The 26,729-nt window shown below is 28.6% G+C and overlaps 1 protein-coding gene and 1 long non-coding RNA gene across 6 annotated transcripts; both read right to left on the minus strand.

Annotated features, from left to right (window-relative positions):
* Positions 1-3,169: 3,169 nt before the first annotated feature.
* LOC135928254 (uncharacterized) lies at positions 3,170-4,596 on the minus strand. 3 transcript variants are annotated; one of them, XM_065464660.1, is made up of 4 exons: positions 4,432-4,596; positions 4,303-4,377; positions 4,200-4,256; positions 3,170-4,142 (listed from the first exon to the last, which is right to left on the minus strand). In XM_065464660.1, exons 1-4 carry the CDS (start codon positions 4,517-4,519, stop codon positions 3,322-3,324), a joined length of 1,041 nt encoding a protein of 346 aa, XP_065320732.1. In that variant the 5' UTR covers positions 4,520-4,596; the 3' UTR covers positions 3,170-3,321. The 3 variants fall into 3 exon arrangements, 2 of the variants coding, with proteins under 2 accessions (XP_065320732.1, XP_065320731.1); XR_010572256.1 differs by having other exon boundaries at positions 3,170-3,993; positions 4,144-4,256; positions 4,303-4,596; XM_065464659.1 differs by having other exon boundaries at positions 4,303-4,596.
* An 8,208-nt stretch (positions 4,597-12,804) lies between these two features.
* On the minus strand, positions 12,805-13,976 carry LOC135928315 (uncharacterized). Of its 3 annotated transcripts, XR_010572283.1 has the most exons (5): positions 13,786-13,866; positions 13,451-13,626; positions 13,325-13,402; positions 13,207-13,279; positions 12,805-13,166 (listed from the first exon to the last, which is right to left on the minus strand). It is a non-coding gene; the product is annotated as an uncharacterized LOC135928315 (long non-coding RNA). The 3 variants fall into 3 exon arrangements; XR_010572282.1 differs by lacking the exon at positions 13,786-13,866 and adding an exon at positions 13,915-13,976 and having other exon boundaries at positions 13,325-13,626; XR_010572281.1 differs by having other exon boundaries at positions 13,325-13,626.
* Between the last annotated feature and the right edge of the window lie 12,753 nt (positions 13,977-26,729).

Here is a 26,729-nt window from a genome sequence, read left to right on the forward strand (position 1 = left end):
GATAATGGAACTAGTGTTTCAATGACATAATCAGTGATTGTATTATCTCCTTCAGTTTTTGTAGGTTCATAATTTTTTTTGACTAAAATATAATAGTGACTGTTTTTTTTTCTCAGAAGACTTTATTTTCTGGCTAATATCTTTTTTATTATAACTATTGATATGATTTTCAATTTTTGAATATTGATTAACATGTACTCTTTAAATATAAATTAAAATTTGTTTTATAAAAATCAACTTTATTTTTAACTAATAATCTAAAACATCAAATTATTAAGGTAGATTTTTTTTTAATAATAAAAGGACAAATATTTAATGGGCAGTATAAAGTCTATTTTTGGGTATTTTTTTTTATATTAATTTGTAAGTTTTCTTATTATTTGTTTTACTGATTAATATAAAAATAATCTTTTTTCAAGTTTCTATATTGTTAATAAAACGTTAAATAGTTGATCTAAATAGAATATGAAAAAATTAAATTAAGATTAAATAAAATATAAATTGATTAACATAATAAAATGTATATTTTTAATTTGGATGTTACAATTCTTGGAGTATATTCAACTATTACAGAATGCTGACTGTACTAGTGGCTATGAATGGTTGGAAGCATTACCAAGTCGTAACCTAGGTAACCTCTTATCAGATGAACAATTAAGAGTTGCCATAGGCCATCGACTTGGATGTAACATTGTTCAACCACATACATGCATCAAATGTAAAACATTAGTTGACTCCAAAGGGAGACATGGTCTAAATTGTATATATAGTCAAGGCAGGCATGCAAGGCATGCAGCAATTAATTTAGCTATTAGCCGTTCTCTTACCAGGGCCCGAATACCAAACATCCTGGAGCCTACAAATTTATCGTTAGATGATGGCTTAAGACCAGATGGTTTAACTTCCGTGCCTTGGTCTTTAGGGAAATCCTTAATTTGGGACTTCACATGCGTATCTTCTTTCCCAAAAAATTTAAATTCTAATCCGGTTGATATAGCTGAGAAAAAAAAAACAATGAAATATTCCAAATTCACAAATTATATTTTTACACCGATTGTCATCTCTTCCCTTGGACATATGCCAAGTGGAACTTTAAAGTTTTTAAAAAATATAGGGGATAAGATAAGAGCCCTTACATCAGAACCTAAAGAATCTTATTTCTTAAAACAAAACCTCCAAATCATAATTTTAAAATATAACTACACATGTTTTTTGGGAACTTGTAGTCCCACCTCGGTTTTTATATAATATTTTATTTTATTTATTTTATATTATTTTAATTTAGTATGATATATATGTAGTTATTATTGATATAATGGAAATATATTTATGAAAATAAAAGTAATATCTTGATTTAAAAAAAAATTCAATTAAGTAAAGTAACCATGTTAATATGAAATAAAAATACTTTAAGTTTAAAAAAAAATGTATAAAAAAGGAGGTTGAAAAAGTAATGAGAAATTAAAATATATTTAAAAAAGCATCATATCATATCTAGCAACCTAAACTCAATTATTATGAATTGCCCCAAAATAATTATAACCAGTTTAAAAAAATTATTCCAAAATAATAAAATACAGTTATCATTTTGTATTTAAAAGAAAGATTTTTTACTTTTACATGCTTTTTTAGATTGAAGCTGCTCATTTTTGAAATTGAAATAGTTTTCTTTAGACACAAAAGGCATTTTGCCCTTAAATTTGTTTGATCATTTGGATCAACATCTTTTAGAAGTTTAAAATATTTTTTGTATGATGGAAATGGAAATTCAGTTTCTTCTTCTAAGATCTCTAAATATATAATATCTAAAACTATTTTTTATTATATATCTATAAAATGAATTTTATATGACTTACAAGATTTTCCAAAAACTTTTCAATATTAAAAAAATTTAATAATGAATAGATTAAAAACCAATATAAAACTCGGCTCAACTTTTGTTAATGGAAAAATTTAAATAAAATTTCATTTTAATTAAGAAATATTATATATTTAAAAATTTAAAGGGGCAGTGCAGCGGTTCTCCTCCACTCCACCCTAAAGGGAGCTAGCTCCAGTTCCTTATTTTTTAAAAAAAGCGCGCCAGGTGTTTTTGAAAAAATGTAGCGGCACTCCAGGAGCGCTGTTCTCTAACTCCTCTGCTTGAGGATATATTTTTTTACAGTTTGAACAAATTGTATTGCTAATTTGAAAATATTTTACAATTTTGGATATTATTGTTATCAAGAACATTTTCTACCAGGGCACCTTTCATTTCATTAATATCATAATTTGACTAACTTACATCGATTTGGATATCAATTTGCGATGGAATTTATAATAATTTACATCAGATGAATTAGTTTTATAATACAAATTGAAAATATAAATTTTAGTTTCAAAATTTAATAATAAATATAAATAATTATATTATATTTAAATTTTCATGTTTATAGTTATATTCCTAACGCGCTACTTGGCTACTTTCAAAAAAGGGAGCACGCTGAAACAATAAATAATTGGAAAAAGGTGGCGTGCTATTAGCTATCGCTACTAAAAAATTAACAGCTCTGATTTTAGCCAAAAATATATTAACTATGCCTCAAGATTTGGTCAAATGTGTGTCGACACTTTTTGCTATGTATATGCAAAATCTCGAGATTCAGATAATATATTTTTTGCTAAAATCTTGATTTTGCCATTTTTAAAAGTGACAAAAAATACTTTTCTATTTTTAATATTATATGGTATGTGTAATATTTATATTGGGCGCAATCTATTTTTAATTTATACTTTTTTAGTTATTAATTTCTGTAAAATGTACATTTATAACATCAAATAATTTTGCCAACTAATACTTTTGGTGGTCATTTTGTATTTTATCTAAGGAAATTATGATTTACCAATATTTATTTTTTTAAATATCAGGCAATAAATTTTTACAAAAAGATGACAATCCCTGGTTTCTAGAGTTCAGTACAGCTTAAAGGCTTAGGGTTTTCGATTTTAAAAAAGGTTCATTTAATAAATTAGCTTGTGGCTTGATTAGAAACCATGTTTTTATTTTTGAAATATAAAGGTAAAATTCTTAAATATATCATTTTCACATGGTAATTTAATTATAGTATTAAAAAATAATGGTAAGGTTCTTATGATGTGACTACACAATTTAAATAATATAAGCTTTCTTTATTTTAATTATATCTAGTATCCAATATAGATCATAAAAAAATGATAAATTTGGATTCACAGAATCATTATAAATATTTAATTTTCATACTTCATCTGATCATAATATATTGATTTTAATCAGTATAAATTTTTACTATACATATTATACAATTATATATTAACAATATTATTTCCTATGCGGCTAAATAACGCTGCTATTCTATCTATTCCTATACTTTTTCTCCACTTATCAGTTAAATATGCTTCTAATAAACAACTGTTGTCAAAGGTTTTGCCACATAAATTAAAAAAATTTTGGTTGGTCATGTTTTTATCAATATAAATTGGAAAGAAAAAATGAGCACTTTTAAAAGGAGAATCATTCTGATCACAAATTGAATGAAAAATTAAAGCAGTTTTTCCTGAAATATTTTCTAATCCAATAATAATAAATACTTTAACATCTTCATTTTTATATTTAGTTAACATTTGTACAATTTTCAATTTTTGTTCATCAATATTGGAATTATATAACAAAGTATTTAGATTGATAATTTTGTCCAATTCTTGAATTTTGTTATTATTTTCTTGATAAATGTTAGATATAATTTTTCCTAATGTTTTGGCTAATAATAAATTTTTTGTCTCGTAATTACTGCTTTTCATAAAAATAGTAGAATGGTGTTGGTCAAGATTAGGTTTTTTAATTTTTAAATCTGGAGATGTTTCAGCTATAATTACAATAGATGGTGAATTAGGTTCAGATTTTTCTATTTTTGATAAAATAGCTGATTTAATAATTTGCAATTCTCTAGTATTCATATTTTTAAATGTTGAGGAGTCCTTTATATTTTTATCAAATTGAGATATAAACTTTGAAGATATATTTGGTTGAAAGGTATCATTTTTAGAGAATAGATTTATTGGTAAAATGGCAAATATAATTAAAATGACAAGTACACAATATAATCGGTTTGCATATATATAACTTACTTTTTGATATAACCAATTTATCTTTAAAAGTTATAATTTTTACAATAAATATTTACTTATCAATTTAGATATGTTCTTTTTATAATCCAATTCCTTATTTAAAAATCTTCCATCTATATGTTATAAATTTATTTTAAAAAATTATGATAAAAAAGATACCAATTGATTGATTAATTTGTGGCAATTTTCGATTTTTTGGCAAATTATTTATATTGGCAAATTTTCGATTTTTAGCTGTATCATAAGAATAAGACTTCATTATATTTCCATATGTAAATGAGGTATCACCTTTATTGAGCGTTAAGAAGTCTGCATCTACACAATCTTTATCAGGATCTACCTCTTTTTCTGTATGAAAATCTTCGTCAAGATCCATAAAAAAATGAACGCCTTTATTTAGCAATAAATGGTGTCATATAAAGTTATTTTATTTTTTTATTCAACACGCTTGTTTTTTTTTCTTTAACAAATAAATATTAAAAAAAAGTTGTTTATTATTTTTTTTAATAAATTTTTTTTACGTATTTTTTTTTTGGTTACAGATTAAATCATGGGGAAATTTTCATATATTATTTTTTTTTTGATATTTTTTTTTAAATTTTTTATTTATTTTTTTTAGATTGTCTGGATTTTGGTAGAAATTTTTGAATGTTACCTTTTTCTTTCAATTGGCGTATTTTTAGATTTTTTTTTTGATAAATAAATATCGTGTGGATTTTGAAGGAAATTTTTTGATACAATATCAAAGTTTTTTAAAACATTGTATATATGTTATGTTTATTCAAATAAATTGATTAATTATTTAGTATACCTATTTTTATTAAATTCTTAAATATACTCTGTTTAAATATACTTTTTTTTCTAAATTCTTAAATATACTCTTTTTTCTAAATTCTTAAATATACTCTTTTTCTAAATTCTTAAATATACTCTTTTTTTCTAAATTCTTAAATATACTCTTTTTTTCTAAATTCTTAAATATACTCTTTTTCTAAATTCTTAAATATACTCTTTTTTTCTAAATTCTTAAATATACTCTTTTTTTCTAAATTCTTAAATATACTCTTTTTTTCTAAATTCTTAAATATACTCTTTTTTTCTAAATTCTTAAATATACTCTTTTTTTCTAAATTCTTAAATATACTCTTTTTTTCTAAATTCTTAAATATACTCCTTTTTTCTAAATTCTTAAATATAATCTTTTTTTCTAAATTCTTAAATATACTCTTTTTTTCTAAATTCTTAAATATAATTAAGATTTTTTTAAAATTTAAAAAAAAATAATAAATAAAAAAATATATTTAAAAAAAAACATATTTTAAAAAAAATAAATAAAAAAAAATATTAAAAAAAAAAATAAAAAAAAAATAATATATGAAAATTTCCCCATGATTTAATCTGTTACCTTTTTATCTAGTGGTAATTTTAAAATTAATGCTTTTATTTAATATATTTTTATTTAATATATTTTTATTTAATAGGAATTAAGGTATAATTTAGAACTAAAAGATTTTTCTACTTTAAAACAGTTTGTGAGTAATTATGAGAAGAATACCTTTTCAAATTATTATATTTAAAACATATTCCAATAGTATGGACCACAATTTATAACCCAGATTGAAATTTTATTTTTCAAATATATAATATTCATGAAAAGTTATTAATCTAATAATTGTTAAAATTTTTTATAGATGTTTATTTAATCATGAATAGGTTTTTATTATTGTTATAAATAGTTTTATTATTTTTTTGTATGAGTCATGAAATTTTAGTTTCGCGCAGTCATCTTGAACGTCATTATATAAATGTTTTTAATATTTATTATGTAAAAAAAAAAATAAATAATAATTTAATATTTATAAAAAAAAATAATCTTATATAAACTAAAAAAAAAGTGGAAATTCATTATTAATCAATTATATTTTTTTTATATTTATTGTTTTAAAGAAAAATAAAACCAATATATTCAAAAAAAAAGGGGTAAAAAAAAATATACTGTTAAGTTAAACGTTTCTGTACGGTGAAATTTTGTGAAATTTTGAAATTGGTGCCGTGTTTATACAAAGCAACCTGGTTAGTGCGGTTGTCGTAATATCATATAGTGGTATTTGAGTCTTCGAGTGGAAAATATCATATAGTGGTATTTGAGTCTTGAAGTGAAGTGTACATCGTCTTCATCTACATCTACGGTAAAATATCATATGGTGGTATTTGAGTCTTCGAGTGGAAAATATCATATAGTGGTATTTGAGTCTTGAAGTGAAGTGTACATCGTCTTCATCTACATCTACGGTAAAATATCATATAGTGGTATTTGAGTCTTCGAGTGGAAAATATCATATAGTGGTATTTGAGTCTTGAAGTGAATTGTACATCGTCTTCATCTACATCTACGGTAAAATATCATATAGTGGTATTTGAGTCTTCGAGTGAAAAATATCATATAGTGGTATTTGAGTCTTGAAGTGAATTGTACATCGTCTTCATCATCGACATCAGCTGTCCATTTATTTTTTTTTCTTTTCTCTTCTCTCTCAAAATAAAAAAAAAAAGTCTTATCGTACGGAAGTGCTGTCCGAATTTTACGAGTTGTAAATCTGTTACACAAAATTTGCCCAAATTTTTGTCGTATCTTTAGACTTATTAACTGTAGATGTACATGTGTATTATTGGGTTGTTTACACTATTAATAATATCATATCTATTAACATTACAAATAACAAAAATTTTTATTTTGAAATTAATTATAAATTTTTTATAAGGTCGAAATGAAAAGTTTAAAATTTGTAAAATACTGGGAAATACAGTATAATATTTTTGGGGCATTGGTTATATTAGTAATATGGATGTGTAGCTTAATATGGGGAAGAAAGTTGAGAAGAAGTCGAAGTGTGAAAATAAAGGGGCAGACATTGACTATAGAAGGACATAATGGGGAAGAGGATGTTATGGGAAAGGTAACATGGTTCCCAGTGCAGGAGTTAATTAATGGGTGGACGGATAGCGAATTAGATAAATTAACCTATAGGCCTGAAAGGAGAGATTCATATACTAATCAGAGATTGGGGACATATAGGGGACCTAGAGAAAGTTCACAGGGAAGGAGAGGAGAAATGAGACCCAACTTTGATTCAAGAGTAAGGGGGAGAATGAATTGTTATAATTGCGGAAGACAGGGACATATGGTCAGAGATTGCCAAGAAACGAAATGTTTTGAATGTGGAAAATATGGACATATAGCCACGTTTTGTTCAGGAAGACGTGATAAGCTACGATGTGCAGGTTGTGGTCGATTTGGTCATAATAGGGAGGAATGCAATGTGGGTAATTTCAAAACTAGAGGCGGTTTTCCGCAGAGGGACATGGGGCAAAGTGCTCCAAATGTTAGAATTATAGAAAGTGAAAAAAATAAAGAGGTAGGAGTACCATTTTTGGCTGTGAATAAAGAGCAGAATAGAATCTGTTTCCGTTGCCGGAAGGAAGGACATGGGGCGAGAGATTGCGAGTATTTGTGACTATATGATGGCAAAGAGCATGCCGCAAAGGTCGGGGGGCTTTGGGCGAAAGAGATGGAAAGATTAGATTATAGTGAGAAAGATTGGGTATCAAAGGGCATATATATGATACAAGAGGAAAGGATACATGATCCTTGCCCTAGAGTTTGGATAAATTTGAATGGAAATATGGTATCCATGTTATTTGATACCGGGGCAGCCATATCCGTGATGGGATATGAGAAATATCAGAGTATTTGGTCGGAATGGATAATTAAACGGGAGGACATCAAGATCCGTCAATAGGATGGATCAGAAGTCGCAGTGATGGGAAGGGTGGAGTTAAAGGTGGTATTAGAGAATAGAGTGGAGATTTTGGACTTATGGATAGTAGATCGAAAAGTAGAGTCAGTAGTGGGATGGGATTGGATCACCCGAATTGGTCCAGATTGTGGTTTTTGGGGGGTATTCGCATGGTGTGGTGTATTTTTACCTGTTGCAAGATATGAAGAAAATAGAGATATGAATTTGTGGTATGGAGAGAGATTGCCAGGAATTGAAACCTTTTTGGAAGGGGAAAGGAGAAGAGAGGATAATAGGGTTGTTAGAGACTGTAGGGGAGGTTTTGGGGGGAACTATAGGGGAGGTTTTGGGGGGAACTATAGGGGAGGTTTTGGGGGGAACTATAGGGGAGATATTGGGGGGAATTTTAGGAGAGGTATTGGGGAGAATTATAGGGGAGGTATCGGGGGAAACTATAGGGGAGGTATCGGGGGAAATTATAAGGGAGGTTTTGGGGGGAACTATAGGGGAGGTATTGGGGAGAATTTTAGGGGAGGTATTGGGGAGAATTTTAGGAGTTGTCGCGACTTTGGGAGAAAGGAAGAAAGAAATGATACTGAAGAACTGAAAGAAATTCATGATCAAGGAAAGTTTGAAGCGGAGCTGGAGAGATTGGCAGATGGGAAAATAATGTTGCCAGAAGAAGAGACTAGAGAAGATGATGATTTGGAACAAGGAAATACTAAGGGAACACATAGCCAACAAATGGAAATGGATGGAAAGGAAACGAGACGACGGGAAGAGAGGGAATTGCGGGATAGAGAGATAGAATTTGGTATGATCAAAGTACAAGAGGGAGTGAGAAACTTGATGAAAAATTACAAGGAGATTTTTGATGAGAAGTTGGGTTGTCTCCGAGATTATGAAGTGGATATCAAATTAAAGGAGGGATATGTGCCCAAGTTTTGTGCATTACGTCGGATACCGTTCGAATGGCGAAATGAAGTAGACAAGGAATTGGAGCAGTGGGTGCAGAAGGGCATTGTTTGTCCAGTGGAATATAGCGAATGGGCAACACCGTTAGTACCCGTGAAGAAGGCCAATGGAAAGCTTCGTTTATGCGCTGATTTTCGGGTCACGCTAAACCCGTGGGTTGTGGAGATAAAATATCCGTTACCTCGGATTGAAGAAATATTAGCTAATTTAAAGGGTAGCATATATTTTTCAAAGGTGGACTTTTCGAACGCTTACTTACAATTGAAGGTGAAACCCGAGGTACAAAAGCTATTAACGATCACGACTCCGAAGGGATTGTATGCCTTCTGTAGATTGCCGTTTGGACTTAGCGTGTCGGCTCCAATTTTTCAACGAACGATGGCGGCAGTTTTTCAAGGACTAGAGGGAGTATTTTACTACATGGATGACGTATTAGTGATGGGAAAGACTCCCGAGCAACACGAACGAAGATTGGAGGAGGTGTTCAAAAGGATCAAGGATAAAGGATTGCGGGCAAGCGTTGAAAAAAGTGTGTTGGGAGTATCAGAAATCGTATATTTGGGGCATAAAATCAATGGGAAAGAGGTCAGACCTTTAGACAAAAATATGGCAAATATAACAAGCATGTTGAAGCCTAATAATAAAGTGGAAGTACAAGCTTTCTTGGAAATGGTGAATTATTATCACCGTTTTGTGGAAGGCTTCGCGCAGATAGCGGCGCCGTTGTATAAATTGTTAAAGAAAGGAGAAAGATTTGAATGGAAGATTGAACAGGAGGAGGCTTTTGAGGAGTTGAAATTGAGGATTGGAAGGGAACCAGTACTAGTGTGTTTTGATAACGATGTGCCAGTGATATTGGCCGTTGATGCTTCGAATAGGGGTGTGGGTGGAGCGCTATTACATTGTATAGACGAATTGGAGAGACCTATTTTATTTTTCTCAAGAATCTTTAGAGAGGCCGAGACAAGATATTCAGTGATCGAGCAAGAAGCGCTAGCGGTTATATTTGGATTGACTAAATGTCGGGAATACTTGATCGGACGTCGATTTGTCATATATACGGATCACAAGCCCTTGGTTCATCTTTTCAGGAAGGACAACAAGGAGCTCATGTTGTCGCCTAGGTTGCAGAGATGGCTATTGCTGGTAGGCAGTTTCGACGTGCAAGTGAAATACCGACGAGGAAGAGAAAATTACTTACCGGATATTCTTTCTAGATGTGGAGCGGGAGAGGATTGCGAAACGAGTAGGTCGAAAGATATGGATGAAGAGGATGAGCACGGGTTGATTAGAGCGATAGTCGGAATATCTAAATGAGGACCAGTTGCATGGGAACAACTCAAAAATGCTACTTTAAAAGATCGCGAGTTGACGAGAATCAAAGCGTGCATATTGGGTCGGAAGCAATGGCGAGATGGGGACAAAAAGTTCAAGCAAGTGGAGAAAGAGCTAACGATAGTGGACGAGTGTGTGGTACGAGGAAGTCGGGGAGTGGTGCCGTCCAGATTGCGGGAGGCAGTAAAGGCAATGATCCATGCTGGACATCAGGGTATGGAACGAATGAAACAATGGGGGCGGGAATACGTATGGTGGCCTGGCATGAATAAAGAAATCGAGAATATGGTGAGAAGTTGTGAAATGTGTAATTCATGGGCAAGTATGCCTCGAAAGGACAAGAAAAGTATTTGGCCTAGGGCTACTCAACCATGGGAAAGAGTACACTTAGACTTTTTCGACTTCGAAAATAAAATATATCTCCTCGTAGTGGACGCTTACTCAAAATGGGTAGAGTATCAAGAAGTAAAGGGGTTAACAACGCAAGTAGTAATTAAGACGTTAAAAGATCTTTGGGCAAAGTTTGGGGTAGCGGAAATAGTCGTGTCGGATGGAGGACCCGCTTTTATAAGTAAACAATTTAAAGTTTTTTGTACTGAAACTGGGGCGAGACACATTTTGGCGCCTCCTTACCACCCAAGCTCAAATGGGCAGGCGGAAAGGATGGTGGCGGTGGTAAAGAGTTGGTTGAGGAAGTCGAAATATGGGGGTGGAGAGATTTGGATAGCGATTGCGTATTATAACAATAGTCGAAAGGGAGAGGAATTGTCCCCAGCAGAAAAGTTTTTGGGCCGTAGAACTCGTATTCAGTTGGATTTCTTAAGACCCAAACCGGCGCAGGAGGAAAATTCAATGGATAATCAGTGTGAATTTGTGAATGGTCAGACCGTATGGGCGAGAATTTTTGGAGGTACCCGAAAATGGGAGTCAGGAATAATTATACAGAACATGGGGCATAAAATGGTGAGAGTAAAATTCGTGGACGGAAAGGAAGGAGTTAGACACGTAGAACAGATACGGAAGAGAGTAGAGTCTGAAAGATTGAGATCTAGCCATGATGCGGCGAAGAGAGAGGGATAGATATCTTAGCAATTCTCGAGTTAAAGCACATAGAAAATAATAATACTAATAATGATAATTAACCCAAGATGATAATACCTCCGCAGTTCCGAGATTAAATCGAGAGAGGGATAGATATCTTAGCAATTCTCGAGTTAAAGCACATAGAATAATAAATAATTACATTTTGATTTTATGTACAAAACCCCCTTGTTTATCTTTGTTAAACAACAATTTTAATTTTTTTTTTGTTCAAGGGTTTTCATTTAATGGGGGCGTGTTATAAATAGTTTTATTATTTTTTTGTATGAGTCATGAAATATTTTTTTGTTTGAAATTTTATTTTTAATATTTTTTTTTAGTTTCGCGCAGTCATCTTGAACGTCATTATATAAATGTTTTTAATATTTATTATGTAAAAAAAAAAAAAATAATAATTTAATATTTATAAAAAAAAAATAATCTTATATAAACTAAAAAAAAAGTGGAAATTCATTATTAATCAATTATATTTTTTTTATATTTATTGTTTTAAAGAAAAATAAAACCAATATATTCAAAAAAAAAAGGGGTAAAAAAAAATATACTGTTAAGTTAAACGTTTCTGTACGGTGAAATTTTGTGAAATTTTGAAAATTATAATCTTTTGATACTATTAAAAATGTAATATTTCATTATATAAATTAACCTTGATGCAATTTTGTCATAATATTCGTTTAATAAATTTAAAAAAATTAATGTTAATAAAGTAAAACAACCTATATATCCTGGTACACCAGAATTGTTATACTTTTCATATTTATATAGATGCATGGCCTAAGCTTAATGTTCTAAGATTTATAAATACAATTTTTTATTTTAATCATGTAAGGTGAATGTAATATCAAAATTTACTAAATAATATTTATTCAGTTTTATATTTTATATATAAAAGTAAAATATTTTTGTTAGCTTATTAAGACATGGTGACAGATTTCTTAATCAAATCCCAAATATGCTATTATTTTTTTACATAACATAAAAATAAATTGGCTGAAAGATATACTAAAATAAATTGCAAGGGACTTGTGAAAAACATGAACATCAATGTCTACAGCTTATTCTTATGCCATTGAATTAAAATCCAGGAAAGGCTTCAAATTTTGATCTCTTCAATAAATTGTTTCAAATAATTCTTAATTTTATAACTTTGCTAATTATGTTACCCCTATTATTTCTATTTATAGGATTTTCACAACCTGTTTTATACTTTGTTTAAATCATTCAAACCTAAAAATTTACTTTATTTAATATTTATTATATTGTGTAATTTTTATATTATTTTTAATGGTGATCAGGCATTGCAAAAAACTATTCTATGAATCCTCCTATGAATATATCTTAAACAATATAATTTAACATAAAGAATTATTTTTATTGTTTTTTTTGTCAAAAATATTGAATGTTTGTTATTTATAATTATAACACAAGAATCTATTTTATATTTTTTATTCTATATTTTAGAAATATATAGAAATAAAATTTGTAAGAACACAATAATATATTATAATTCTATATATATATAATTAAAATTATGTATTATAAAATACAATAATATAATTGTAAATATATATACAGAAATAAAATTTGATATAATAGAATACAATATAAATTATAAATTGCTTTTTATTAGGTTTTTGAAATCTTGATTGTATTGTTTTCTGGAAGCTCTATTAGATTGTATTTGGTTCCAATATATTTTTAAATTTAATATAAACATTCTAAATATATAATAACTATTTGTTTTATTTATGGTTTCCTAAAAAAATTTTGAAAGATTTTGAAGAGAATATCCAGTGTAGTCTAAAGTTTTGGTTGCTATAATTTTTGTTATATAAAATAACGGAAAAATGTTTACTATTTATTTGGTAGCTTAATTTGAGTGCCTAAGATATTTTTTGAAATATTTTGAGATGAAGAGAATTCGAATGCTATTTTTATTTTATATTTAATAAAAATTAAAACACAAAATATACTAGCTGTAATAGTTTTTGACTGAGGGCCTAAATTTTTAGGTATATTTTAAAAATGATATTGGGAATATAAGTTTGTTGCTATTTTTTTTGTTATATTAAATATAGAAAAGTAAAACTGATCTTAACTTGAGTGCCTAACATATTTTTTGAAATAATTTGAGATGAAGATAATTTGATTGCCAATGTATTTTAATAAACAATAAACATTTAATTTTTAGTTATAGCATATAGTTGAGTGTTTTCTGTATTGGAAGCTGGTAGGTTAATCGTTTCAGTCATATTTTGATTAGCTTGGGAAAAATCTTTTTTTAAAATACATGTATATTATAATATCATTTTCAAAATTTGCTAACTGTGAAATATTTTATAAAATTAATAAAAATCTTTTAGTTCTAAATTATATCTTAATTCCTATTAAATAAAAATATATTAAATAATAAAAGCATCAATTTTAAAATTACCATTTTTTCCATTAGATAAAAAAAATACGTAAAAAAAAATTTATTAAAAAAAATAATAAACAACTTTTTTTAAATATTTATTTGTTAAAGAAAAAAAAACAAGCGTGTTGAATAAAAAAATAAAATAACTTTATATGACACCATTTATTGCTGATAAATAAAGGAATCTTGCCATAAAAAAAAAGACAAACATGTCAAATTGTTAGACACTATAGCATGTCATCTAATTAAATCACAGATTATTAATATAGATGGTAGGATAAGCACTCGGAGTACAGAATAATAATTATTATATAACAATTACATTAGAATTATGTTTATTTATAAGATTTTTTTTTGGTTCGTCTACTTTTTTATGAAATGAAATATTTGATAAGAAATTTCATGTAAACCAAAACTAATAACCACCATTAATAGGTTTCTTTTAATTCTTTAATTTTTTTTCCTTTAGAGTTCATATTCATCACAAAGTAACCAAAAATAGAACAACAAATAAACTAATTTGCAGAAATCTCTATAATAATTATTTATTGCCAATAATCTATGTTCAACTTTAAAGAGTTACCGTCATTTTTTTTTAATCAAACGGACTTGCCAAACAGTGAATTCAAATCCACAAGTACCAACATTCCTCTTTAATTAAAACAGGTCCTGACAACAATAGAGTAAATTACGGTAAACAGTGGATGCAAATCCACTATACTGGAGACTCTTTCTAAAAGGCTGCGATAGCTCCATATTGTGAGTTTCCGCAGTGAAGGATAGGATAGTGTTGTTAATTTGCTTGGTCGTAAAATTTACGACCAAATTTTGTGCTCAGGCCGACCCGGGGTTCAGACCCGGGGTCCAGACCCGGGGTTCAGACCAGGGGTCCAGACCCGGGGTCCAGACTTACACCTTGGGGTTGGGCTCGGATAAATGAAAAGTAAAAAAAAATATTTCATTTTCTAATCTTAAATTAAATCTTATTCTTCTTATCTTATTCATTCTAAATTAATAAAGCTTTTTTTATTATTATTTTCTTACCATTTTCTTTCTTTTGATAAAAAATTTATATGGTAAAATAAAAATATATGTAATAAATATTCAAAAAGAGTAGCCCATGCATGACGGAATAAAAATAAAAAAGTAAAATTTTATTTTAACACATATTGATATTGTAATTTAATGTGGAGGACCAATATAAAAATTCAACGTCATTCATGCATGTATAAATAATAAAAAGAAATGTAAATTTATAATTTGTGATAAAATAATGGCCAATAAAAAGTTTTTCTTTATTATATTAAAGTTATATTCCCAATAATATATATGTCATAATTTTTAAAGGGATGTCAACTATCCAGGATCACCACGGGTTTTAAAGGTATAACTAATAAATTTGGGTTTTAAGTAGGTGTATACCGATATCACTTTTTGGAGGCCTATCCGATCCGATATTAAATTGATATCGACCGATTACCGATCCGATATCATATCTAATTTTTATGTCATTTATTTAAATATATTATAATGATCAGTTATAGTTTTTATTCAATTCTATTGCAATTCTAAAAGTATATAAAATATTTTTATTGTTAAATAACTTTTATATAAATAAGTAACATTAATCTATATATAATAAATAATAAACATATATAATATGAAATTTGAATAAAATTTTAAACAATATTTAATATTAATAAATCGAAGATTTCTTATTGGAAATACCAAAATTTACTTATTTATCAGAAATCAATTTACGTTTACGGCGATGTTAACTGTCAAGTTAATTAATATCACCAAATTCACTAAAAAAAGATTCTGAAGAGATTATCGCAAACTTTTATAAACAGAATGTGCATAAAAATAACAATATGGCAGAATGATTAATTAATTATTATTATTAAAAAAATATGGATTTCGATTTTATTTATTAAAATAAATGACTATTAAAAACTTAAGAAATTGTTGAGAAAATTTTTGTTATTTTTTAAAAACTTCCTGTAATTTAACTTAAATAATTATTTTTCAAATGGTTCTTCAAACCAAATAACAAAACAAGATCCATATAATTGAGGTAATTACTAGTTTTTTATTTAATATATTTCACACACAGCCTCTTTAACTCACATACGATATGATATATCAAAAAGGAAATTCGATCTATATCATAGTGTTGTTAATTTGCTTGGTCGTAAAATTTACGACCAAATTTTGTGCTCAGGCCGACCCGGGGTTCAGACCCGAGGTCCAGACCCGAGGTTCATATTATTTTTATATGTTAAATTTTTTATTCCGGAATCTAGACACGGGGTTCAGAACAGATATATGTAAAGTAAGATAAAATAAATCTCATATCTAATCTTAAATTAAATTAATATTATTATACCTTCTAAATTAATAATTCAAAGCTTTATTTTATTCTCTTTTTTCTTTTTTGTTTGTAAAATTAATTATAATAAATAACACATTTATTTAAAAAGTTATTTAACTTTAATTAAATAAAATAAACTATATAAATTGATTTAATTTTTTTTATAAATTTCAAATGTTTTATTTTATTTATTTTTCATTTCTTAGTTATAAATATAATATCGTCAATAGTTTTTCTTTTTTATTAATTTTAATGTCAGCTTATTAAGCTTGGTTTTAAAAAAATATTTTATTTTGATTTCGCGGCTTTGTCCACGTGAAAGAAACATGCATATATTTATATATATATATATATACTAAATGGGGGTGAAGTGCTAGTAGAAATAAATTTATTTTTAAAATTTGATTTAAATAAAAATATATACAATAGAATATAAAATACAATATTAATTATATTTATATAATTTTTTCATAAACACGAATCGAATGCATCTCATCTTGCTCGTGGATATAGACTCCAGCCTAAAAAATATTTAAAATATAAAAAATCCGGTCAGAAAGTTCGTATCTAATTCTGAACTAAGATCAGGATGGTATAGAAATAATCTATAAGCAAACCTACATAATAATTCATTTTTATTATTTCCAAGCCCTAAGAGTCCCCGATTAAAATTTTTTTAGTCATAAGCTGAGTTGCTTGCAGGATTTTCCTATTTAAGTTCGATATTATTGATAAATAATTTTAATTAAAATATTTGAAACAACATTATTTATGGGGTTCGACTCGAGTTAATGCTGGCTTATTTCTTATATAAATATTGCTAATTTAGATCGCAGTAATTTTATTAGACCCACCTCGGGTTTGGGATTTACACAACCAAGACCAACCAATTAAACAACACCCATATCGATATTTTGTGTTAATAAAAATATACCTGACCCCCCCCCCCCCCAGGACTTATACCCGCCCTGTATGAGTGATCATTATCATTATTATTATCATTACAAAAAAATATTTTTATTTCCATATAAAAAATATTAATTTTCACCCCCCCCCCACTTTCACCCCCCCCCCCTACCCCATCCACCTCCAAAACCAAGTCATTCATACCCATCAAGATAAAAAATGAATACTTTCAATCTAAAGATATTTAGTTTAGAAGATTATATTTTACCCATATATCGATATTTTGTTTTGATAAATTATTCCTGACCCCCCAAGACCTAGTAGACCCGCCCTGCCCTCTTTCAGTCATTATTATTATTGCAATAAAAAATATTTAATTATTAACTTGTTTATTAAATCGTTACACGACACGACCCCGGGTCTGGAACCCCGGGTCTGGGCCCCGGGTCTGAACCCCGGGTCTGAACCCCGGGTCTGGACCCCGGGTCTGAACCCCGGATCTGGACCCCGGGTCTGAACCCCGGGTCTGAACCCCGGGTCTGAACCCCGGGTCTGAACCCCGGGTCTGGACCCCGGGTCTGAACCCCGGGTCTGGACCCCGGGTCTGAACCCCGGGTCTGTGCTCAGAGCTGGTTTGGTCGATTTTTTAGACCCAAACCCCGGGTCTGGTTTTATACAACCAACCAATTAACAACACTAGGATAGGATATAACAATATATTTTCTCTGTGATATAAAATCTGATGTAATATAATCAGGGGCGTCGCTAGCCTTTAAAATCTCAGGGGGTTCAGCTGAAAAAAAATTATGGGAGGCTTCGCCCCCCATACCCTCCAATTTGCGGGCCTTTGGCCCGCTTTTGCCCGGGTTTTATATTAATATATTATACATTTTTAAAATTACACTAGACAATTATTCTGAATTTCATATTTTGTCATTTATAATATTTTGCTTATAAAATAAACCAGCATATAAATAATTAAAACAATACAAGACATTTCTAAAAAAAATATTTTATAATACAAAATCTATTTATTTCAATATAAAATATTTACGATTGCCGATATAAAAAAATTTTGCGTAAAGAATTACAAGTGATAAAAAGGTGAATTAATTCATACATATGCCCCAATTGATAATGGTTTTTAAAAACACATAAGGCTATATAATTCTCGCAAGTTACATTGACAAAAGGTCATGAAACTAATATAACTCTCTGTTACCATTTTAGACAATGTTTTATAGAATAGACTAATAAGGAAAATTTATAGGCCTAACCAAATCAACAATTCTTGAAGAAGAAAATATAAACTATCAATCCAAATCATAAAACTATATGGTGGCTAGAGCTTCCTCTTAGATGACATGATGGAAGCTAGATAAGTAATTGAGAAAATTTTTGTGAGATATTTGTTATGTTCATCATTTTTTTTTATTTATTTTTTTTTTTTTCTCGGAATTATCAATATTATTTTTGATTATCGATTTTTGAAATTTATCAATATTTTTCATGGAATTTATTTTTTCTCGGAATTATAAATATTTTTTTTGATTATCGATTTTTCAGAAATTGATGATTATGAAAAGAAAAAGAATTTGGAAAAAAAATATAATAAAAAATATAAGACATAATAGAAATCGGAAAATATTATAATATTAAATTTTCAAAAGATTATCTTCCATTTTTAATGATAAATAAATGACTAAACAGTTGACCATTATTGTTATCTAAAATATGTAATCATATGCTCTCAGCAGCTATAGTAATAATCTTAAATTACATAGTCATACAAATAATAGATGCTGGTTAATTTGCAGTCATAGCCATGACACTCACGATGATAACACATATCCAAATTTATTATGTTAGATAAATTGATAAAACAAAAACAGTAAAAATCTTTAGAATAAATTATACAAATATATTGAAATTTTAAGTTATTTACACGGCAAGGATGCCATATTAGAAATGAAACATTTTGTAACTAAAAAATAAGAACCAGAGTGATATGATGAAAGTAATTAAGATTTTATATATTATTGTCGCACCACCTCTAGTTGGTATATTATATTTTAAAATAATAATAGATTGTAGTAATTTCAAAAATAAATTCGTATTAAAAATTTAACTCAAAACTGTTTTTCAAAGAAGAAAAAAATATTTCTAAAAACACGTAAAAACACGTAAAAAAAGAGAAGAAAAGATATCTACTTTATTACATCCATTATGGGATGAATAATAAGAAATTTAATTTTAATAATATTTTAAATAAATAGATGGCGTTAAATAATTAAATGGAAATTGTTACTTATATTTATTATCAAAAGCATTTATTATTAAAATTTTAAAATTATTAACTGTAATTATTATATAACTGTTAAATATGTCTGTAAAAGTGGCATTTTACCTAATATTTAATAAATAATTATATATTATAAGGGATCATAAACTATTTATCTACTTACTTTTTATAAATAAATATCTTATACTCATTTGGATTTGTACCTTGAAAATCATTTTAGGAAGAGACATGATAATTAAATTTAAAAATCAAAATGTAGTTGATAAATGATTTTGAACTCAGCTAATTACAATATTAAATTTGTTAATTTTCAATTAATAAATGATTATAGTTATTCAATAAGGTTATATAATAATTTAAATAATAATAGTCAATTAAGCTTCAACTGTTAATGCTAAATTAATATTTAGTGAGTGATATTGATATATTTCTAACACAGAATTTGATTGCAAGCTGACAGAGTGAACACTAATAATTAAAATAGTATTCTTTTGATAAAAATTTAGATAGTTTTATTAATTTTTAAATAATAGAATTAAATCTATATATTACTCAATAGAATTATAAAAGAAATCGTTCAGGGGGCAATTAAAAAAATTTTTAAGTTCAAGAGGATATTAAGGAGCAATTTAAAAAAATATTTTTTGCTTCAGGGGGCTATTCAAATTTTTCAGGGGGCTCGAGCCCCTGCGCACCCCCTCCTAGCGACGCCACTGATATATAATGTCAGACAATAATTATTTTTCTATTATTCGTGATAAGAGACTGTATTGATAGTAAAAGTGTTATCTTCAAGCGTTACGTCATTTAACGCAGAATTGCATATTTAATTTTATTTATAAAGGTTTTAACACTTCAATACTCTGATGGGGTATATGAAACCCTAGACATGCTAGAAATGATATTTCATAAAACGGTTAAATATTATGATCTGGATTCTTCAGTAGCTTCATCAAATATATCTTAGAATCTATATTCCAAATTTCAAATATTTCGGTTGAGTAGTTTTTAAGATATAAGTATTTTGTGACTAATTGGAGTTTGTGAGACCCCACCAGAGTATTTAAAAATAAATAAGCTTTTTTAAAAAATTTTTTGGCGCAAATTATAATTATCCTCATCATCTTTAATATAGGCTTAAGAAATAAAAATATTTATATATTTTATCAAGGTTAAGGTTAGATTAGATCTATCTTATATTCAAATATCAAATGGAAATATTGAATATTACTGGAGATATATACATTTGAAATTGGTGTCTATTAAACCCCACCCGAGTACTAACGTCATTTTTTTCACCGGAGTATTGAAGGGTTAAATTAGCAGCCGCTAAATAAGAACCTACCATTACTTGCCGAATTAAATCACAGCACTTAGATAATATAACTTTAAATATATTTTTAGTATTAGTGATATTAGTAATCTAGAGACTAGTGGATTCAATCAAATTATATTTAATAACATTGTATATTATAATATATTTATATAATAATATAGATATATATTAGCTATATTATAGATTTAAATAAATTCTATATGATAATCAATAGAATTTGGAAAAAATATTGCCTTTTTAAATTATTATACATCTTTAAAATATTATAATGTTATATTTTGTCATTTTTATATAAATTATTTATAAGTATATGGTAATATTATAACAAAAAACATTATGCATTAAAATAAAGGAATATAAATAATAAATATCTCAAAGGAGATAATAAACCATTTGGAAGCCCTTGATTGGGATTTGTTGAAAAAAATAATTCAATTTTACTAAAACCAATTTTGAGAAAGCTCTATTAAATATTAAAAGAAATTGACAACGTATAATTTTTGTTAGATATTTGAGATATCTCATGATAGTTTGTATCTTAAAGAATAAGACGATATTTATCTTAGTAACTATCGTTTTAACAAAAATAGCGCCTACTAGCTCTATTATTTTTTTTAAAGTTAAAATTTAAATTTTTGAAAAATTTGAATTTTTATATTTCTGAATGAGATTTACAAAATTTTCAAGAAACTATACAAAATTTTGAAACAAACTTCCGGTGGAAAATTTGAAAACGGTAAATATTATTTTATTTTAATCATATTTATTTACAGATTCTATGAACATTATATCTCAATATTGATAGTAATTATAACTTACACTAAAGAAATTAAGCTTAAAATCAGCCATCACCCACCTTTAAAGTAATTAAATTATACTGTAGTTCTCGGGTATAGGCTTTTTCTTTGTCCCACTCCTTTTAAATTATAGCCTATAGAGGTTTAAGCAACATTTTCGAAATGTTGTGCCTACAAGTACGTGCGGCTTGCCCACAAACGGGTGGAGGGCTCCTCATATTTTTACTTTTATACCCAAATTAAATTGTTCCAATTAGATGGAAATGAGGAAAACCTAGCGTAGCTCTGTTGCGTATTCAACGTTAGAGGGCGATGCGCTATATATCACGTATCACGTAAAATCTTGATTTCGTTTTTTTTTGGCTAAGGTTTTTAACAATACTAATCTTCATTAATAGATATTATAAATTATTTTATTAGAATTACATTAATTATTTAAAATCATATGAAATTTATTACTTTAGTTCATTAATAAAAATTTAATTATTGCCATTAAACTATTGTAAAATATTTTAAAATATTAAATTTAAGATGATGATATAATTACTCTTGCTTTTTCCACTTATTTTCTAATTACAAGTTATTGATTTCCATATAATTTTTAAAATTATTATAGATTTCTTGTTCTCTTACATTTTAATCTATAGGATAAATAAGGGAATAGAGATTTGAATTTGATAATTTTAGTTTTTAAATTTATATATATTTTGGTCTGGGAATTCATAGGTTTATTTGGTATTTTATCATAAATTTATGTGCTTCTTAATATATTAGGCATGACATCAGGAGAGTGATGAAGTAATAGATTTTTTGTTCTTCGATTAGTTTTTGTTCTTTATATATCCATAAGACATTTCATGTTAAAGTTATAAAATTTGTATTTTTTTTTGTTTAAGTATCCATTAATTTTAAAGATTTATTTTTTTATTATTTATTTTTATATTATATGACTTTTGTTTTTATAGAATAATCCATTAATTTAAATATATAACTTTCGCATAAATGATATTTTTTATTCTATATTTAGATTAATCTATTAAAAAAAATATAATATGAAAACAATTTATATAATATATAAAGATTGGATATTCATCAAATCTTGATCTAAAATATATGTAATAATAAAATATATTTTAACTTTATATTGTTTGAATAAATGATATCCAATCTATTCGCATCCTTTTTTTTAGAGAGTAAGCTAGTTTTGTTTGTAGCTGTTAGCTCCTTCCTGATCTTTGTCCTATTTTACTTTAATTTAATCTTCATCAGCATCACCATATAAAGATGAGAAGAGTAAAAGGAAATGTTTTTTTTAACAGTTGTGTAACACCTTGATGAAATTCGTATAAAGAAACGTTAAATTTTATCGTAGCATATATTAATAGGGGCTATCGCCGGGTTGGCCTAATGGGTAAGATGTACGCTTGGAAACACGAGTATGAACAAGGACGCAGGTTCAATCCTGGTAGTGTAAAGACATATGGTATGATGAATTTCGGAGCTTAGAGATGACACCCCGGTCACCGACAGGCCTGGACAGCCGGGTGCTAAGGATACCTGTCCAATAAACAAATTGAAGGACACAAATGAAAATATTATGAAAGCTAGGGCGTTCCCTCCATGCGACGCGCAGGGTGTAGACCTCCATCCTGTGAAAATTAAAGTAAAGGTCAAAGCAAAGAAAACAAGATTAGCAAGTTTGAATATTGGGACGCTTAAAGGTAAGACGAGAGAATTGGCATCAATGTTGAACAAGAGAAAAGTTGATATAGCGTGCATATAAGAGACGAAATGGAAAGGACAGAAGACTTTGATGATTGGAGATGGGTATAAATTGTACTATAATGGACTTGTTAGCAATAGGAACGGTGTCGGCATCATCCTCAGTCAAGATCTAACCTCCTCAGTTGTAGAAGTCAACAGGATCTCTGATAGACTAATGAAGATAAAACTCTGAATTGGTCAATCAATACTACACATCCTTTCATTATATGCTCCTCAAACGAGTTGCAAGGAAGAAGAGAAAGATGATTTTAGAGCTATCCTGGATGAAGCTGTAATGGAAATCCAGGATGACCTAGTCATAATTGGTGGTGACTTAAATGCGCATGTGGGGAAAGCAAGAGATAGCTACAAAAGGCATCATGGTGGTTTTGGATATGGAGAAAGAAATGATGAAGGAGAGCATATACTGAAAGCGCAAGCCTTCGACCTTGCCTTAACCAACACCTACTATAGGAAAAAGGATAGTCATTTAATAACATACGAAAGTGGTACAAGGAAAACACAGATAGATTACATACTAACACAAGCTACTAGTCATGGATTTACACATCTCAAATAAATCCACTCAAAACAAGATAAAACTGTGGAACCATGCATCAAATGGGGCAAATTAAAAACAATGACAGATGCCTTTGCAATCAATGCAAACATTGAAAAAATAGATTCCTCACAAGTCAGTGAAAAAATGTGGACACACCTTTCATCTTGATTAATAGACACTGCCAAATCGACACTAGGCTTGACAAGAGGAGGCAACAAATCATATAAAGAACTATGTTGGTGGAATGAAGAGGTACAAACCACTATACACTATACAGGAGACAAAAGCCCTTTATAAAATATGGTACAAATCCAAAAACGCAGATGACAAGACAAGATCGGTGGCTAGAGCCAAATCTATGGCATACGATGACATGTACGAAGATCTACATACCAAAGAAGGGCAAAAAATAAAATATACAGATTAGCCAAACAGCGAGAAAAAAACTCTAGGGATATAAACGGAGCTCCGAAAGTAATCAAAAATAAAGATGGGAAATTGATAATAAAGGAAAAAGAAATAATGAAAAGATGGAAAGAATATTTTCAGGAGCTTCTCAACTTTAATCCCCACACACTACATCTAGACGAACACTCCCCATGTCAAAACCTTGTACAACCTATAACAGAACAAGAAATAATCACATGCCTCAAGCATATGAAAAACAACAAAGCTAGGGATCCAGACGATATTCCAATAGAAAGCCTTAAAGCACTAGGAGATGATGGAATACATCTCCTCACAAATCTATACAATGATACTTGGAAATGAAGAGGTTCCCCAAAAATGGAGGCAGAGCTATCTAGTTCCTATTTTCAAAAATAAAGGGGATCCACATAATTGTCAAAATTACAGGGGCATAAAAGAACAAAAAGCTACACATGGTCTTTCTCGATCTAGAAAAGGCCTTTGATAGAATCCCAAGAAAACTTATCTGGTGGGCGCTACGCCACAAAAATATTCCCGAAAAATATATAAGAATAATACAGGATGTCGAATCTAAGGATGAAATGAAAGAAAGACTGAATTGGATAAATATCAACGCACGGATTAAAAGTAAATAGAGAAAAGACGGAGTATATGGTGATAGGAGGAGATGAAACAGAGAGTATTGATATAAATGAATGGCAGATATCGGCAATTGAAAGCTGCAAATATTTGGACTCCACTATACAAACAAACGGCACAATAGAAAAAGAGATAAAGAGTAAGATTAATCATGCTATTTGATAAAAGAATCCCACACAAATTAAAGGGAAAAATTTACAGTTCCATAATACAACCAACTATTCTATATAGTTCGGAAACATGGCCAACCAATGAGAATGCTGAGGATCATTGCTGGGGTAACAAGAAAGGATAAAGTGCGCAGTACAAGAATACTAAGTAGTTTAAAGGTAATGCCCATTAAGACTAAGTTATTGGTAAATAGACTTAGGTGGTATGGGCACACAATGAGAAGGCCTATGAACTACATAGGAAATAAAGTTAAGAGTTTGGAAGTGATGGGCAAACGTAAAAGAGGAAGGCCAAAACTTCAATGGGGCCATAAAGTTAGAGCCAATATAAAGAAGTATAAATTAGATAAAAGAGATTGTATTAATAACATAAAGTGTGGAGAGAGATGTTGAAGGAGCTTACCACCAGAAAAGGTGAAAGCTAAAGAGAAAAAAAAAATTAATAGGGACTGGACTGAACTGACGGTCTCACAGTTTGGCTCCATCCTACTTAACGATCCGACGGTTCCGCCCTGTCTTAGAAAAAAAAGATCGGACCCAAATGAGAATGACTAACAAGCAAAAAATGTTTAGAGGTTTGGACGATCTTTTAGATATTATCATAGATCAACGTTTATCAGATTATCATAAATTATGAAACTTATAACTTTTGTTTATAAATGAGCAAAATTATTTTTAAGAATATCATAGCTTTGCTATAATATAATAATTGTATAAAGGCTCCCACTTATTTCTTAAGTGATAAGTTTTAGGGAAGTTTGCCTCCAAAGAATTTTCTATTATGTAGACATTGACAATAATTAATAAATCGAAAACATACAGCCAAGCTTTTGATTGGCTATGCTCTTGATGCAAACAATGCTGAATTAATTATTAATAATATCAATATTTAGGCTTGAATGCCTTATTGTTTTTAATTTTTTGATCCATTTATCAAACCTTATATTCTTGGACTTGCTTCCGCCAATTTAGCAGGTACCCTTCTTTTAGGTTTCTTCTTTTGGACCGCATTGCTCGACAAAATAAAATAAAAAAGTAATTCATATTTTTTATTATTTATAGCTAATATTTATTTAAAATTAAATTAGTAAGAAATATACTTACAGATAATTTTATATAAAAAAATTTTTTTTAAAATGTTTTTTTAATCCCCTCTAGAATCTCATAAATTTAAACTACCTCCTACCCCCTTGAGATTATAATTTGGAGTGACATAGCTAATTTAGGTATTAAAATTAATGACACTATTTGAATATTAATAAACATATTAAAAGCTGCTTTGTTTGGTGATCTGCCCATATTTCAAATAGAAAATTTTTACAAAAATGTTTTAGTTATACGAACTTTTAATTTGTACTAATTTAAAACGGGGGGGGGGATTATAAAATTAAATCATATAATGAAATCTAGAATATAAATGGCAGTAATAGCCAGGCATAGCCAATCAATTAAGGGAGAAGTCGCTTTGGGACTAATATTTTTTTCATAAGCCATAAGAAACAAAGTTAGAAACCAGATTAAGAGATCGGGAAAATAATTAGGGGCCCCTCTCCCCGTGATTACAGGGCTGGTAATGACTTTAAGATGATCTAAATAAGTTAAGAGTTCTAGCCAAGGCTTCAGAGGAAAAGCCAATTTTAAAAAAAATATTAATAATATATTCTGAGCTTCTTTCCCCATATA

This window comes from Gordionus sp. m RMFG-2023, chromosome 4 (genome assembly GCF_954871325.1).
Source record: "Gordionus sp. m RMFG-2023 chromosome 4, tfGorSpeb1-WG-v2, whole genome shotgun sequence".
Lineage (NCBI taxonomy): Eukaryota > Metazoa > Nematomorpha > Gordioida > Chordodea > Parachordodidae > Gordionus > Gordionus sp. m RMFG-2023.